Raw genomic sequence first — 12,324 nt, forward strand, 5'->3', positions numbered from 1 at the left:
AGCAGGGGCCAGCGCTGCGGGCATGCCCTCCCCACGCTGCGAACGGCCCTGCTGACGCCCGCGCCCTCGCAGCGGTCTGGGACCCCGCCACCTCCCGGGCTGCCGGCTGGCAGGGCTGTGTCCGTGGTGGTGCGGGCGATGCTGGGACAGGGTGGGATTTGGCTGGGGGGGGCGACCACCCGCCCAGCGCTGCTGTTTACTGTGTGAGGCTGCCGGTGGCTGCCGGGGCATAGCTTCAAGTGCTCGCCCTGCTCGTCACGTCCCCTGTGCTGGGCTGTGCGTGGGATCCAGACAGCCGGGGATCGTCATCTGCTTGGGGCCAGGCAGGGCCAGCCACAGTGGGTGACATGCAGTGCCCCGTGCCCAGGGCCCGTGGGGCGGCAGGGGGTCACGGCAGGGCCAGCTGTCTGACCGCTGCCACCCGTTGGACAGGGTGCCCCCCGGCTGAGGAGGTGTGCCTGGCTAATCCCTGCACACCAGGCGATTGTGGTGCCCAAAGCCATGGCATCCGGGCTTAGCGCTCATGTGCACGGCACAAGCCTCTTAGGGTGCTGGCCCGCCATGCTCCCTCCCTGCCGCAGACAGCCGGCCCGGTCCGCTGGCACAGGGGGATCCACAGCCTCCCACCCCATGGCGCTGCTCACGGTGCTCGGCGCTGCCGGTGGCTGCTGCCCAGCCCGTGGCCTGGGCTGGCTCCCAGGAGAGAGGGGGTGCTGGTGGGCAGAGCCAAATGATTTAATTAAGGGCTCCTGGCAGTGAGAGGACAGAGCCGATTAGCAGCCAGAGGAGAGCGCGTGCTGGCAGGGAGCTGGAACCCCGTCCGGCAGCGCTGCAGTGGCCGCTTCCTCACGTCTGCCTCGCTCACCTGTGGGCAGGCAGCAGGGCAGGCAGCGGGGCTGTGCGGCAGGCAGCAGGGCTGTCTTCTGGTGCAGCCCATCCATGCCAGGTGGCCCAGTTTCCCCCCCATGGCTGTGGCCATCACCCGTGGATGCTCGCGGGCACAGTCTGGGGCCACGGCGTCCCCGGTCCCCACAGCCCGGACACCCATTATGGACAGAGAGGCACACATGGAGCTGGCCCTGCAGCCCGGCATGGGCCCACACCTATTTACAGTTACGACAGATAAATTACAGCACTGCGCAAAGGGTCTTGAAGGCGCACGAGGGCAGCACCACAGGATGAACCCCCAACCCCACACACAGATTCACCCCGCCCCACAGTTCCCCTCCCCACAGAGGTCCAGGTCCTGCTCACCATGCCTCACCCGCAGCTGGCCCAGCCGCTTCTTTTGTTGCGTGCTCGTCCAGCACAGTGCAGCGTCCTCACCAGGGTGGGCAGAGTCCCGCATGGCCTGCGCAGCGCCCGGAGGAGGACAGGGCTGGGGAGGGAGGTGGCGGCTGCCTCAGCTGGCTCAGCCTGCGGCAGCAGGGCTGGCACAGCCCTCCTGCTCCAGCTGCACGCTCAGAAGTGGCTCTCGGCCGTGGTCTCGGGGAACTCATAGCAGTGGTGCCGGTCCCCCAGGGCGAGGTGCTCGGCAGTGCTGCGGCCGGTCCTCTCGAGGTAGTGGGTGCTGGGGCGCACAGCGGCCGGGGTGCGCCCCAGCCCATTGGTGCAGCCGCTCACCAGCTGATGCTTCTCGCAGGCACTGCCGGCGCCGTTGCGGGCGCTGGGCGCGTGGCTGTAGGTGTGCTTGTACTCCTCCGCCAGGTCCTTCCCCAGCTTCCAGCGCTGCCACCTCTTTAGCAGCTCTCCCTGCACCTGCGAGCAGCTGCTGTCAGCGTGGCCCTGTGCCCGCCGGCTGCCCAAGCTTCCCTGGCTGCCCGCTCCCACACCATCCCACTCACCTCCTTGTTGACGAAGCAGTAGAGAATGGCCACCAGCATCCCCTGGGCGGAGGGAGGAGAGGCGTGAGAGGCACGCGGCTGGACCCAAACCCTAATCCTAGTCGGTCCCTCCCGAGACGGAGGGTCCCTGCAGAGTGCCCGTCCCGTGTGGGGCTGGGCTCACCTGGAAGGAGCTCAGGAAGAGGTCAAAGAAGAGCTTGACATAGCGCAGGGTGCCCTGGGCATGCTCATCCGTGACAAAGGCGAAGACCACCTCATGGATGCCCAGCAGTGGGATCAGCGTCAGCGTGGACTTGGCCAGCCTGCATGGAGAGGGGCCCGACAGTGCCGGAGTCACGGGGTGGGCGCACACACACATGCACCAACATGTGCACCATGGGCATGCGGGCCCGGGGCTCTGCCCACCACCCACCTGAACTTGTAGTCGGTGTAGCGCATCTGGTGCGCGCGGAGCTTGGAGACAAGGATCTGGATGATGCGGATGAAGATGAAGAAGTTGATCTGCAATGGAACAGGGTGAGCCATGAGGGGCAGGGCAGAGGAGGGGCAGGGCAGAGGAGGGGCAGGCAGGGCAGCTCTGTTCCCTGTCCAGGGCAGCCCCTTTCGCAGCAGGCTTGGGGCCCTCACAGACGCCGAGCGAAGGGCTGCGGTGGACTCACCAGGATGGCCAGGAACACAGGAAAGCGAAGGATCCACCAGAAGCCCATGTTGTTGTTGGTGGTCCAGCATCTGCAGAGGGAGGGGACAGGGACTGCCGGGCAGCCCCTTGACCAGGTGCGTCGGCAGCCCCAGCCGAGCAAGCGCTACAGCCTGGCACCCTGCTCCTTGCACAGGGCAATGGCATGGAGCCTCTCCGGGGCCGTCACACTGTCCCCACCATCCCTTAATGTGTCCCATGTGCACCCACCCGTGCTCCGTGCACCCGCAGGTGCTGACCCGCTGCAGGGGCTGGTACTCACTGGATGTTTTCATAGAGGAACTTCACGATGACCCAGGGGATGAGGAACAGCACGGGTGCCCCTGGAGGGGAGGTGGGCAGGGGGCAGGTGAGCCACAGAGGGGTCGAGGTTGGGGTCAGAGGATGGAGATGGGGAGCCAGCCCGCCGGCACTCACCCCAGCCGATGCACAGGTAGAGGGTGAAGTAGCTCCTCTCGGAGAAAACAGCCACCACCAGGAGGTTGTGCAGGTAGATGCCCTCCACCAGCAGCCAGCAGTAGTTGGCCACGATGCCATACTGCATGAAGACTGTGGCCGCCCGGCAGCCTGCAGCCGCCTGTGGGCAGGGGTCAGGGCTGCCATGCTGCCCGTGCCCACAGCCCCGCCAGCCCCGCGGCTCACCTCATCACTCAGCCAGATGTGCACGTTGTAGTCGTCGATCTTGTCGCTGTAGTGGGTCTTGAGCAGGGCATCGATGACCAGCACGGAGACGCCCTTTAGGATGAAGGAGGCGAAGAGGTTCATGTGGATGTAGTTCCTCATGCAGTGCAGCTTGCTGCGGAGGCAGGGAGCTGCCGTCAGTGCCCGTGCCCGGCCCTCTGGCACAGCCCCTGCCCCCCCAATCTCCTGTCCCTGCCCCCTGGGCACAGCCCCCACCAGCCCCCCAGCTGGGCAGCCGTGCCCGCAGCCCTACCTGAAACCCAGCAGCAGGGCCAGGGCGAGGAGCAGCGCACACAGTGACACTGAGTAGCCCACGGTGTACATCACCCTGAAGCTGCCGTAGGTCTTGGCAAATTTTTCCTGGAGAGGGAGGGAGCAAGTGAGGGCAGGGGCAGGCAGGGCAGGCAGGGTAAGGCAGGGGCAGGCAGGGCAGGGGCAGGCAGGGCAGGGAACCCTGCACCGGCTGCCCCCCAGCTCTGCCCACCTGCGCCTCCAGGTCCTCAGCATCGAGCTCACACTGCCTGGCATCGCGCAGGGACTGTCCACGGGGGCCTGTCACCCACTGCCCGTCCGGCCCACAGGTCTTGAAGACGTGTCTGTGCTTCACTGCGAGGGGAGGCGGGTGATGGAGTGTGCCGGGCCCCAGAGCCACCGCGGCACTGTGCATCGGCCCAGGTGTGACTGCCTGGAGCAGCCACCTGCCCACACGTGCACACGCACACACGTGCGCGCACCCCCCCCCCCCCCCCCCCCCCCCCCCCCCCCAACCCCACCCACGCACCCACTGCCCAGCTGTTACCTTTCTGGTACCAGGGCAGGAACCAGGGGCAGGGGACGCTGGCAGTGCTGTTGGGCAGCGTGTCGGGCCAGCAGGAGAACTTGTCGAAGGTGCGGTTACAGACCAGCTCTGCGGAGGGACAGGATGTGGCGGCACCCTTGGCCTCACCCACACAGGGAGCCGGGCGCCAGGCTCCTCTCCCCCCAGTCCCTGTCGCGCTGGGACCCCATGCCGGCTCTCACCTGTGGGCGCAGGCAGGTGGCTCATGTTGCGGTGGCACTCCTCGCTGTACACCTTCCAGTTCTCGAAGAGGAAATCCGTGATCTGGGCAGAAGGGCCCTGGGGGCACCAGGGAGCGTCACCCACACCCTGCCTGCAGGTGCTGCCATGCCAGGCAGGGCAGCGACCCCGGCTTGGGGATGGCCATGGGCGAATGCTGGCTAACACACTGTGCAGTGCCACGCCATACCGTGCAGTGCTGTGCTGTGCCATGCCATGCCATGCCATGTGGATGGCAGGGCAGGCAGGAGAGGGCAACGGCCGCTGCACAGCATGCCATGGCGAGAGGCTGCTGAGGCAGGGGTGGATCAGCACTGGCTCGGGGGCAGGCAGCGGGCTGGTTGTGGGGCAGAGCACCATCGTGCAGGATGGCCCATCCTTACCTGGCAGCAGAGCAGCAGCAGCAGGAGGCTGAGGAGACGTGGCTGGGACATCCCTCTGCCGGGCCGCAAGCCGCATGGGGAGCAGCGCGGGGCACCTGGCTTCCTACCGGCCCTCGGCAGCTCCTCTGCCCTGGTGGCGAGGGCCCTGGCACGTTGGTGACCCTGCACGAGACGTGGGGTCACGGGCACGCAGGCAGCAGGACCCGTCCCGGGGCAGACCTGGAGGACTTGTGGCCGGGCGCAGGTGGGCACGGGAGGGGAGGCCGCTCCAGTGCAGAGCCAGCCCTGGTCACAGCACCATCATGTCCCCGTCCTCGCCCAACCCTGCCTGGCTTTAACGTTCAGCTGGTTGGTTGTGCGTTTTCCTGCAAGGCTGAAGAGCCGCTGTGTACCTGCCGTTTCCTCCCCAGGACAGCATTGGAACTGCAGTCACGCCATCCCTCTGCCCACCGAGCCAAAACCCCCAGCTCCTGTGAGGCCGGAGTGCAGCCATGCGCGGGACATCACCCCTGCGCAGGGCGGACCCTCGTGCCTCCCCAAGGCAACGCTTCCTCCAGACCCCCCTGTGCACAGACCCGGCCCGGTGCTGGTGCCCGGTGGTGCCTCAGCGCTGAGCCCCGAGAGCCCAGGACCCCAGCAGCAGCCAGAACCCCTCTTCATGCCTGAGCATCTTCTCAGGGCAGGGGCTGGCACCCGGGTTGCCTCCCCTCCCCACCCCGCCTCCACGCCACCGCTCATGATGAGTCCATGTCCAGCGGCGGAGGTGGCCAGGCCCCCGGGACGGCCCCACGTGGTGGCCCCTGGGATGACCCTGCAGGGTAGCCCTTGGGGCGCTCCTTCCCCATCCCTGGCCCCGCAGGTCTGCCTGGCCGCAGCACCCACCCAGGGATGGAGGTGGGCAGGGAGCCGGTAGGGGAGGCTGCCAGCCCCAGGGTGGTTAACCATTAACCCGCAGGGATCCCTGGCTCGCGGGGCTGCCATGGCCCCTGGACCGGCTCAGCCTGGCCGTGCCACCATGGCTCCATCGCCCCCAGCCCGGGCAAGCGATGCAGCACCTCGCCTGACACGGTACCCGGGGGCTCCCATGCAAAGCCTGGCTCGCAAAGCGCTGTAATTCCCTCCATCCCCCTAAGCCGGTTACAGGGCTCCTGAGCGGGATTTCAACTCTTCCGACAAGGGCCCATTCTGACGGCAGCCCCATGGCATGGCACAGCTGTGTGGGGTAAGGGCAGCTGAGCGGGGCGGGGGGACGGGGACAGAACAGACAGCAGTGCCAGTGCCACTGCAGACACTGCGGCATCACCCCCTCCCCATAAGCCCCCCTGGGCACCGGCCGGAGCGCTGCGCTCCCCAACCAGCCACTGCTCCCAGGGCTCGCCGCTCTGCCCATGCCTATTTTTATCCCTGGGAAAGTTGTGTTTCCTCCATGCAGACCCACTCACCATGTCGCAAGTGGCTGCCTGAGAAGCTCATTAATCAGCGCATGGGGCTCCAGATGCAGCTTGGGGAGCTGGACCTGCCCGCACGCGCCTTATTTAGAGAGTCCCAGGACAGAAGGAACTGTCTCCTGGGACAGACCACACTGGGTGGGCTCTGGGAACAGGGACCTTCGGTGGGTGGCCACCTGTTCACCCCAGCATCCCTGTCCTTATCCCCCCGCCAGCCCCACGCCAGCATCCCTGTCCTTGTCCTCCCACCAGCATCCCTGTCCCCCGCCGCCAGCCCCCCACCAGCATCCCCACCTGCCCCATCCCATCTCCGCCCATGGCCCGGCCCCATGGGAACCTCCTGGTGCCCGGCCCCTGCCCTGAGTATCTCTGTCCCGGGAGGAAACCCTCCTCCAGGCACTGTGGGTGACCAGCGAACTCGCAGCCAGCCCCTCTCTGCAGCCCGGGGAGGCAGCTTTGGGGCAGAGGTGTCTCTATTTTTAGCTGCCTGCAATGGGATTTAGCGGCAGGGAGGCCTCTGCCCTAGACTCCCCCCTGGGCTGGCAGCCATCCCCTGGCCCCGGGGCCCTGCTGTGGCCAAGCTGGGCAGACTGCACTGGGTGAGGGGTCCTGGCGCGCGGGGCCGGTCACGCTCCTCACCTCTGGCATGGGGCTCCCTGCTTCGCAGCGGGGCCCTGCCCAGGCCCTTTGCCCCAGCTGCCAGCGTTCCATGCAGCTGCAGTGCCATGCTGGCCACCCGCTCCCCGCAGTGTGAGGGACCCCCAGCAGCTCGGCCACGCCACGGTGCGCTCTCGGAGACGCAGGCTGTTTCTAGCAGACACATGGGCATGCAGGAGTAGCCATGGACCAGTTGTCTGTGGTTCGGCGCAGACGGGCAGTGGCAGGGAAGGAGCCCTGCACAGCTAGGACAGCGGGGTCTAGGGTGGCTTGGACCACTGGCAGCGCCGAGCACCTCCCCAGGAGCTGGCACTGCCCAGCATCAGTGCCCGCAGTGCTTGGAGCAGCGGTCGCTGCTGGCTGGATGTGCCAGTGACAGGAGCCCCTCTCTGCCCTGTCTACTGCTGCCAGAGTGGGGGAGCACCACGGGAGAGACCCGGCTCCACACCACTACCTCCCCTCACCCTGCTGTGCCTGAGCAGCTTCCAGTGCCATGTTCCCCTGCCCTGGCACCTCGCCCCCAGCTGGGGCCAGGCTTTGGGGGACCCTCTGCCACACCAAGCCATGGGCACCCGGTGGAGAGTACCCGGCATGTGAGCGGGTGCGTCTGCTGGGGCTGCAGCACGCCGCAGTGGGCACACAGGGGACTTTTGCCCCACGCTGGCGTTGGGCAACATGGCGTGTTCCTGTGTCATGGCTCTGCGGCTGCTGACCCCCGTGGAGGCTGGGCAGCAAGCACCCGCCGCTGCTCCACTGGCGAGGGAGACCTCGAGCCTGTGACGGGAGAGGAGGAAAGAAGAACCAGCCCCAGGACGGCTGCGCCCGCATGGGGAAGGGGTCAATGCCGGCAGCCCAGTGCTGGGGAGCCAGAGGTGTCAGACCCAGGCACCATCATCCACTCTTGGGGTGGGGGGAGCGGGGTGGTCACTGGCGGCGGCGTTGGTGTGCTCAGTCCTTCCTGAGCCAGCGGTGCCAACCCCTGCAGCAGCAGGGGCAGAGCAAGGACCCCCATATCTCCCCAGACCAGCTTCTCTGCAGCCCCTGGACCTGCCCCCTTCCAGCGGCTTATGCCCTGGCAGCTGCCGGCCCTGAAAGATAATTGCCACCAGCATAGACAGGCTCTTCAGAAGACCTTCATTTGCTCTGTGACTGTATGGATGGTTTTACTAGATGAGTAGAATAAAGTTTTTAAATTAATAAAGCTATGTGTGTATACCTGGAAGTTTTGCTCATGAGTTAGCAACATTACTGGTGCAATACCTCCTAAGGAGGGAATTTGTTTTTGCCTTGGGCAGGTCTGAATTTAAAATCCCTTCAGTGCTGACTTCAGTGCTCCCCCCCGGCAGGTGGGGGGCTGGGGCACACAGCCTGTAGAGGGGATGGGGCAAGCCGAGTACCAGGGCATTGTGTGCTGCCAGGCTGCTGCCACCGCTACGGCATCGCACCAAGCCATAGGGAATGGATGGGAAAAAGCTTCTGTCGGGATTTTACCCCTCCCCGTGGGTGTGCAGCCCCCACGCTGCCCTGCAGCAGCTCTGTGCCTGCACAGACCCCGCGGCTGGCTGAGCGCCCAGCCCTGCCCAGGGAGAGATGCTCTCCTCCTCCCGCCTCAGCTTCCTCTGGGGATTCTGCCACCCCGGCTGGCACCAGGTTCTGGCTGCCGCCCCACGTGTGAGGGAACAAGCTCCACATCTGGGTTTGCTGCAGCTGATTGCTACATGGATCAGCGGCTCGGTGAAGCCTCCACAGGGACACTCATGGGCATCTGCAACGTGACCCAGGAGCACCCTGGCACAGCCACAGCCCCATACAAGCACCAGGAGGCTGGCACAGCCCACCGCAGCCCGGCCCCGCGAGCGCAGCCCTGCACTCAGCACGGCACCACTTGCTCAGGAGGCGGCGGTGGCGGCTAAGCACCCTCCAGATGCAGGGATTAGCCCCCAGTGCGCTAATGCAGCACTTCCCATGGCTGGCTTGGCTTTGAGCTCAGAGCTACAAGCCAGCGCAGCAGGGCTTCGGCACTTGGCAGGGGAGGGGACGGTGCAGGGCCAGAGCTGATGCAATGCCAGGGCGAGCCTAGCCCTGCAGATGCTGCTCCACTTTCCACCCAGGACCACGGCAAGCAGGACAAGCAGTGGGGGGAGACGGCTGCGGTGGGGAGGCCCAGGAGGTCTGGCCCTCACGCTGCGCTGTCCCCGCCTGTGTCCCTGCCCCGAGTTTGGGGGTGCCTCCCCACCTGTGATCCACAACTGCTCCAGTCCCCCCCCGTGAAATGAGTACAAGGAACGTGGGCAGCGGAGGAACAGCTGAACTGCCTGGAGCAGCCCTTGCGCTACAAGACCGCAGCTCGTTTGCACAGAGCTACATGATTGTGGAAGTGCTGAGCAGCAGCACACGGAGAGAGCCGATGTCAACAGGCACCGACAATGTCGGATTCTGTGTCACTTTGGACCAAGAAAACCTAAACCAACTCTGACAGTGTTTTCATCAACAGCAACAGAGGATGCAAACAAATGGCACTCGCCCCTGTGCCGTCAGTACAAATGCTCTTTGCATCACCTCACGACTGCCCTGCTACTGAAAGGGACAGTCAAGGGCATCTTCCACAGCTGCCCAGTAGCAGAGAGGGAGCGTGGTCTGCAAGCACGGCCAGGCAGCCAGGCACTGGCTGAATAACCTTGATGCCCAGCAGGCTCTGGTGAAGGGACACTGAGCCACACAGCACCTCAGTCCTGGCTCAGGGAAACGGGTTTTTCTTGTTCATCACATTGCATGAAAACCTGTGAAATACAGGAGGATGGCACGAGAGACATGGCGTGACATGTGTGGTTAGCATGTCACAGGGGAAGCACAGGACTGGGAAAAGCCTAGGAAAAGGTCAGTGCAGACAGGCGTGCGTGCACGCGCGCCTGCACTGGGAGCTCAGCACCCGCCTCCTCAGAGCAGCAGTCACGAATGAACACTGTGGTCATCACAGAGCTCAGGACAACCTCCCAGTACCTCACCAAGGAGTGAGCTCAAACCCTGCCCTGCCGAGGTGCAGATGTGCAAGTGACATGGCACACAGCAGCCCGTCCTGGAAGGGGTCCTGGCAGGGTCCCTCCCTGTCCCAAGGCACCCACAGCACCTGGGCACGGGCCAGCCACCGGCCATGACGGAGGCAGGCGATGCTGCAGGGCGGCACTCGTGACCAGCCGTCTGCTGGCGCCTGCTGCTTGCAGCCAAGTCCCCCAGGCCCCCTGGGCTGGGATAGACAGACAAGGACAGGGGCTCTGGCCATGGAGGACGCAGGACAGGGCAGGATGCAATGGAGGAGGACAGGGGGATGGAGCGGCGCGGCTGTCCCATCTCCCATCTCCTGCATCCGGCTTGCCCAGACCCTGCCTTTGCCTCTGCCTCTGCCTCTGCCTGGCACAGCGAGGTGCATGGAGCAGCGCTGCGCTCGGCGGCTGGTCTCAGCCCTGCACTGCTGATCAGGGCTTGCGGTCACATTTTTTCATTAACTATTTTTAATCCACATTTTGCCTCTTCTCTGTTCAGTCTTTTTTCTTTTCCCCTCTCCAGGCAACAGAACATAAAAAAAATCTGTACAGCAGCGTGTGGAAAGGAGCGGGGATTGGTGGGAAGGACGGGAGCTGGCAGCTGGGGTGGCACTAACATGCCGAGGAGGGGTCCTGTGGGCCCTAAATTTTCCTGCTGATGCACAGATAAAGCCGAGGAAATCACAGGGGCAACCACTGAATTTGGTATGGGTCAGGACACCCACAACACGTGCTGCTGAGCGCTGCGTAGGGCAAGGTGGCTGCATTACAGGGTGCACAGCACGGCACTGGGCAGATGCACGCTCAGCAACGCTGGCTGGGCAGCAGCAGATGCCCCATCCTCTGCCCGTCCAGCTGCCACGGCTCAAGGGGAGCTGGACTGACACCAGCGTGCCCTGCTCTCCCTTGCCATCCCGAGGGAGCTGCTGGGCTGGGAAGCACAGTGCCAGGCAGAGGTGATCTTGGCAGCTGCTTTGGAGATGCGCTTGCAACCACGAGGGCGGCAAGGTCACATACCCAACATGTCCTGGTTAAACAAAGCCATTTACCAATACCGTGTTGACACAGCAGAGCTCAGGACAGAGTCACAAAGGGCACTCGCAATGGGCCCCTGCAACACCTGGAGGGCTTGGGGAACACTGGTGGAAAAACGTCCCCTGCTTCTGCCCCTCGGCAAGAAAGCCGCAGGTACTGCTGTGCCCATGGCAGGGAGACCCAGCGGGCACCACCCCGGCGAAGGGCTTCTCAGGGAGGTGCTCCCAGCACGTAAAAGCCTGGCTGGTATCACTCACCTGGGGCTCACAACAGCCACGGCAGCACCCAGGGGTGCTGAGGTGCCCAACGGCAGAGCCCCTTGCCAGGGATGCCAGAGGCAGCGGCTCAGGCAGGGAGCGGGCACAGCCCAGCTGGGACCTCCCCAGCCCAGCACAGCCCTTGCCGAGGGGCTCAGCTCCGCCGGGGCCGGCGCCCAGCACTGGGACGGCTCTGGGGGCTGCTGCTCCAGACTCCCGGGGCTCAAGCCGCGGCCCCGGGGATGCGCAGCCGCGACCCGAGTCCACATCCACGCGATGGGGTGTGCGGCATCCCGCCGGACGGGGAGCCCCGAGACCGCGGGGATGGGCGCTCCCCTCCTTCCTCCCCCCTCTTCCCCATACCTGTCGGGGCTGGGCTCGCGGCGGCTCCCGGGCGCATCTCGGTGCTGGCGGGGACCGGGACCGGCGCGCTCGGCCGCTCCGGCGAAAACTTTTGCCGGAGCCGCGGCGGCGGCGGCTGTGGCGGCTCGGGGGGAGGGACCCGTGCGGGGGGAGGGACCGCAGGCGAGAAGCTGCGTCCCGCCGCCCCGCTCCTCCCGCCGGCACGGGGGGGCGCAGCCCGGTGACCCCCGCCCCGCCCGGCGCCGCCGGACCCGGGTGCTCGGCGCTGCGCACGGCGCGGCGCTGCCCGCGCAGCTCCGCATCACCGGCGGCCGCACCTGGGAGCTGCTGGGGCGCCGGCGCTTGTCCCCGCCGCGGGTCCCCGCCGCCCCGCCCCGCCCCGCTCCCGGGCACCGGCTCGGCTCGCCGGCGGGGACGGGGACAGGGCGGGCGGAGCGGCGGGGGCAGCTGGACCGCACCGACCCCCGAGGGAGCGGGACGGGAGTGCCCGCGGCTGCAGGGGGCCAGTGCAGCCCCCGCTGGGTGACGCGGGGTCCCCCGCGGAGGCTCCCCCGGCCCTAGCGAGGCGGCAGGGCCTCGGGGCTCTCCTGCGGTCCCCGGGGGTTCCCAGCACTGTCCCTCCCGGCCCGGTCCCGCGCCCCGGTCCTGCCTGTGCGTGGAGCTAGCAGCTCCTGCCGCGGGAACAGGGCTCGCCCCCCCTCGAGGACCCGGACAAACCTCTGCCGTGCAGCAGGGAGCGGCCTCGACCCCCTCGTTCCGGCTGCCACTGGCAGTGACGGGTTTGTGTTTGCCGCACGCTGTCCTGCTACAGCACGACCCGGTAAACACATCCCAGCACAGCAGCAAACACCCTGGGCACCC

At 66.2% G+C, this 12,324-nt stretch overlaps 1 protein-coding gene across 1 annotated transcript; it reads right to left on the bottom strand.

The window, feature by feature from the left end:
• Positions 1–1,328: 1,328 nt before the first annotated feature.
• On the bottom strand, positions 1,329–4,713 carry GCGR (glucagon receptor). Its single transcript, XM_075169234.1, has 13 exons — positions 4,663–4,713; positions 4,243–4,339; positions 4,022–4,129; positions 3,707–3,828; positions 3,476–3,582; positions 3,184–3,337; positions 2,959–3,118; positions 2,804–2,864; positions 2,504–2,573; positions 2,257–2,345; positions 2,008–2,146; positions 1,845–1,886; positions 1,329–1,758 (listed from the first exon to the last, which is right to left on the bottom strand). Exons 1-13 carry the CDS (start codon positions 4,711–4,713, stop codon positions 1,462–1,464), a joined length of 1,497 nt encoding a protein of 498 aa, XP_075025335.1. The 3' UTR covers positions 1,329–1,461.
• Positions 4,714–12,324: the final 7,611 nt, after the last annotated feature.

Source organism: Calonectris borealis, chromosome 20, assembly GCF_964195595.1.
Source record: "Calonectris borealis chromosome 20, bCalBor7.hap1.2, whole genome shotgun sequence".
In the NCBI taxonomy this organism is placed as follows: Eukaryota; Metazoa; Chordata; class Aves; order Procellariiformes; family Procellariidae; genus Calonectris; species Calonectris borealis.

What these genes read in the sequence shown, in the direction of transcription:
- GCGR (XM_075169234.1), bottom strand. Translation starts at nt 4,713, where the DNA reads ATGTCCCAGCCACGTCTCCTCAGCCTCCTGCTGCTGCTGCTCTGCTGC. An exon ending in CCTGCCCTGGTACCAGAAAG is followed by an intron (nt 3,829 to 4,021) that starts GTAACAGCTGGG and finishes CTCCCCTCGCAG; the next exon opens with TGAAGCACAGACACGTCTTC. An exon ending in TACACCGACTACAAGTTCAG is followed by an intron (nt 2,147 to 2,256) that starts GTGGGTGGTGGG and finishes CTCTCCATGCAG; the next exon opens with GCTGGCCAAGTCCACGCTGA.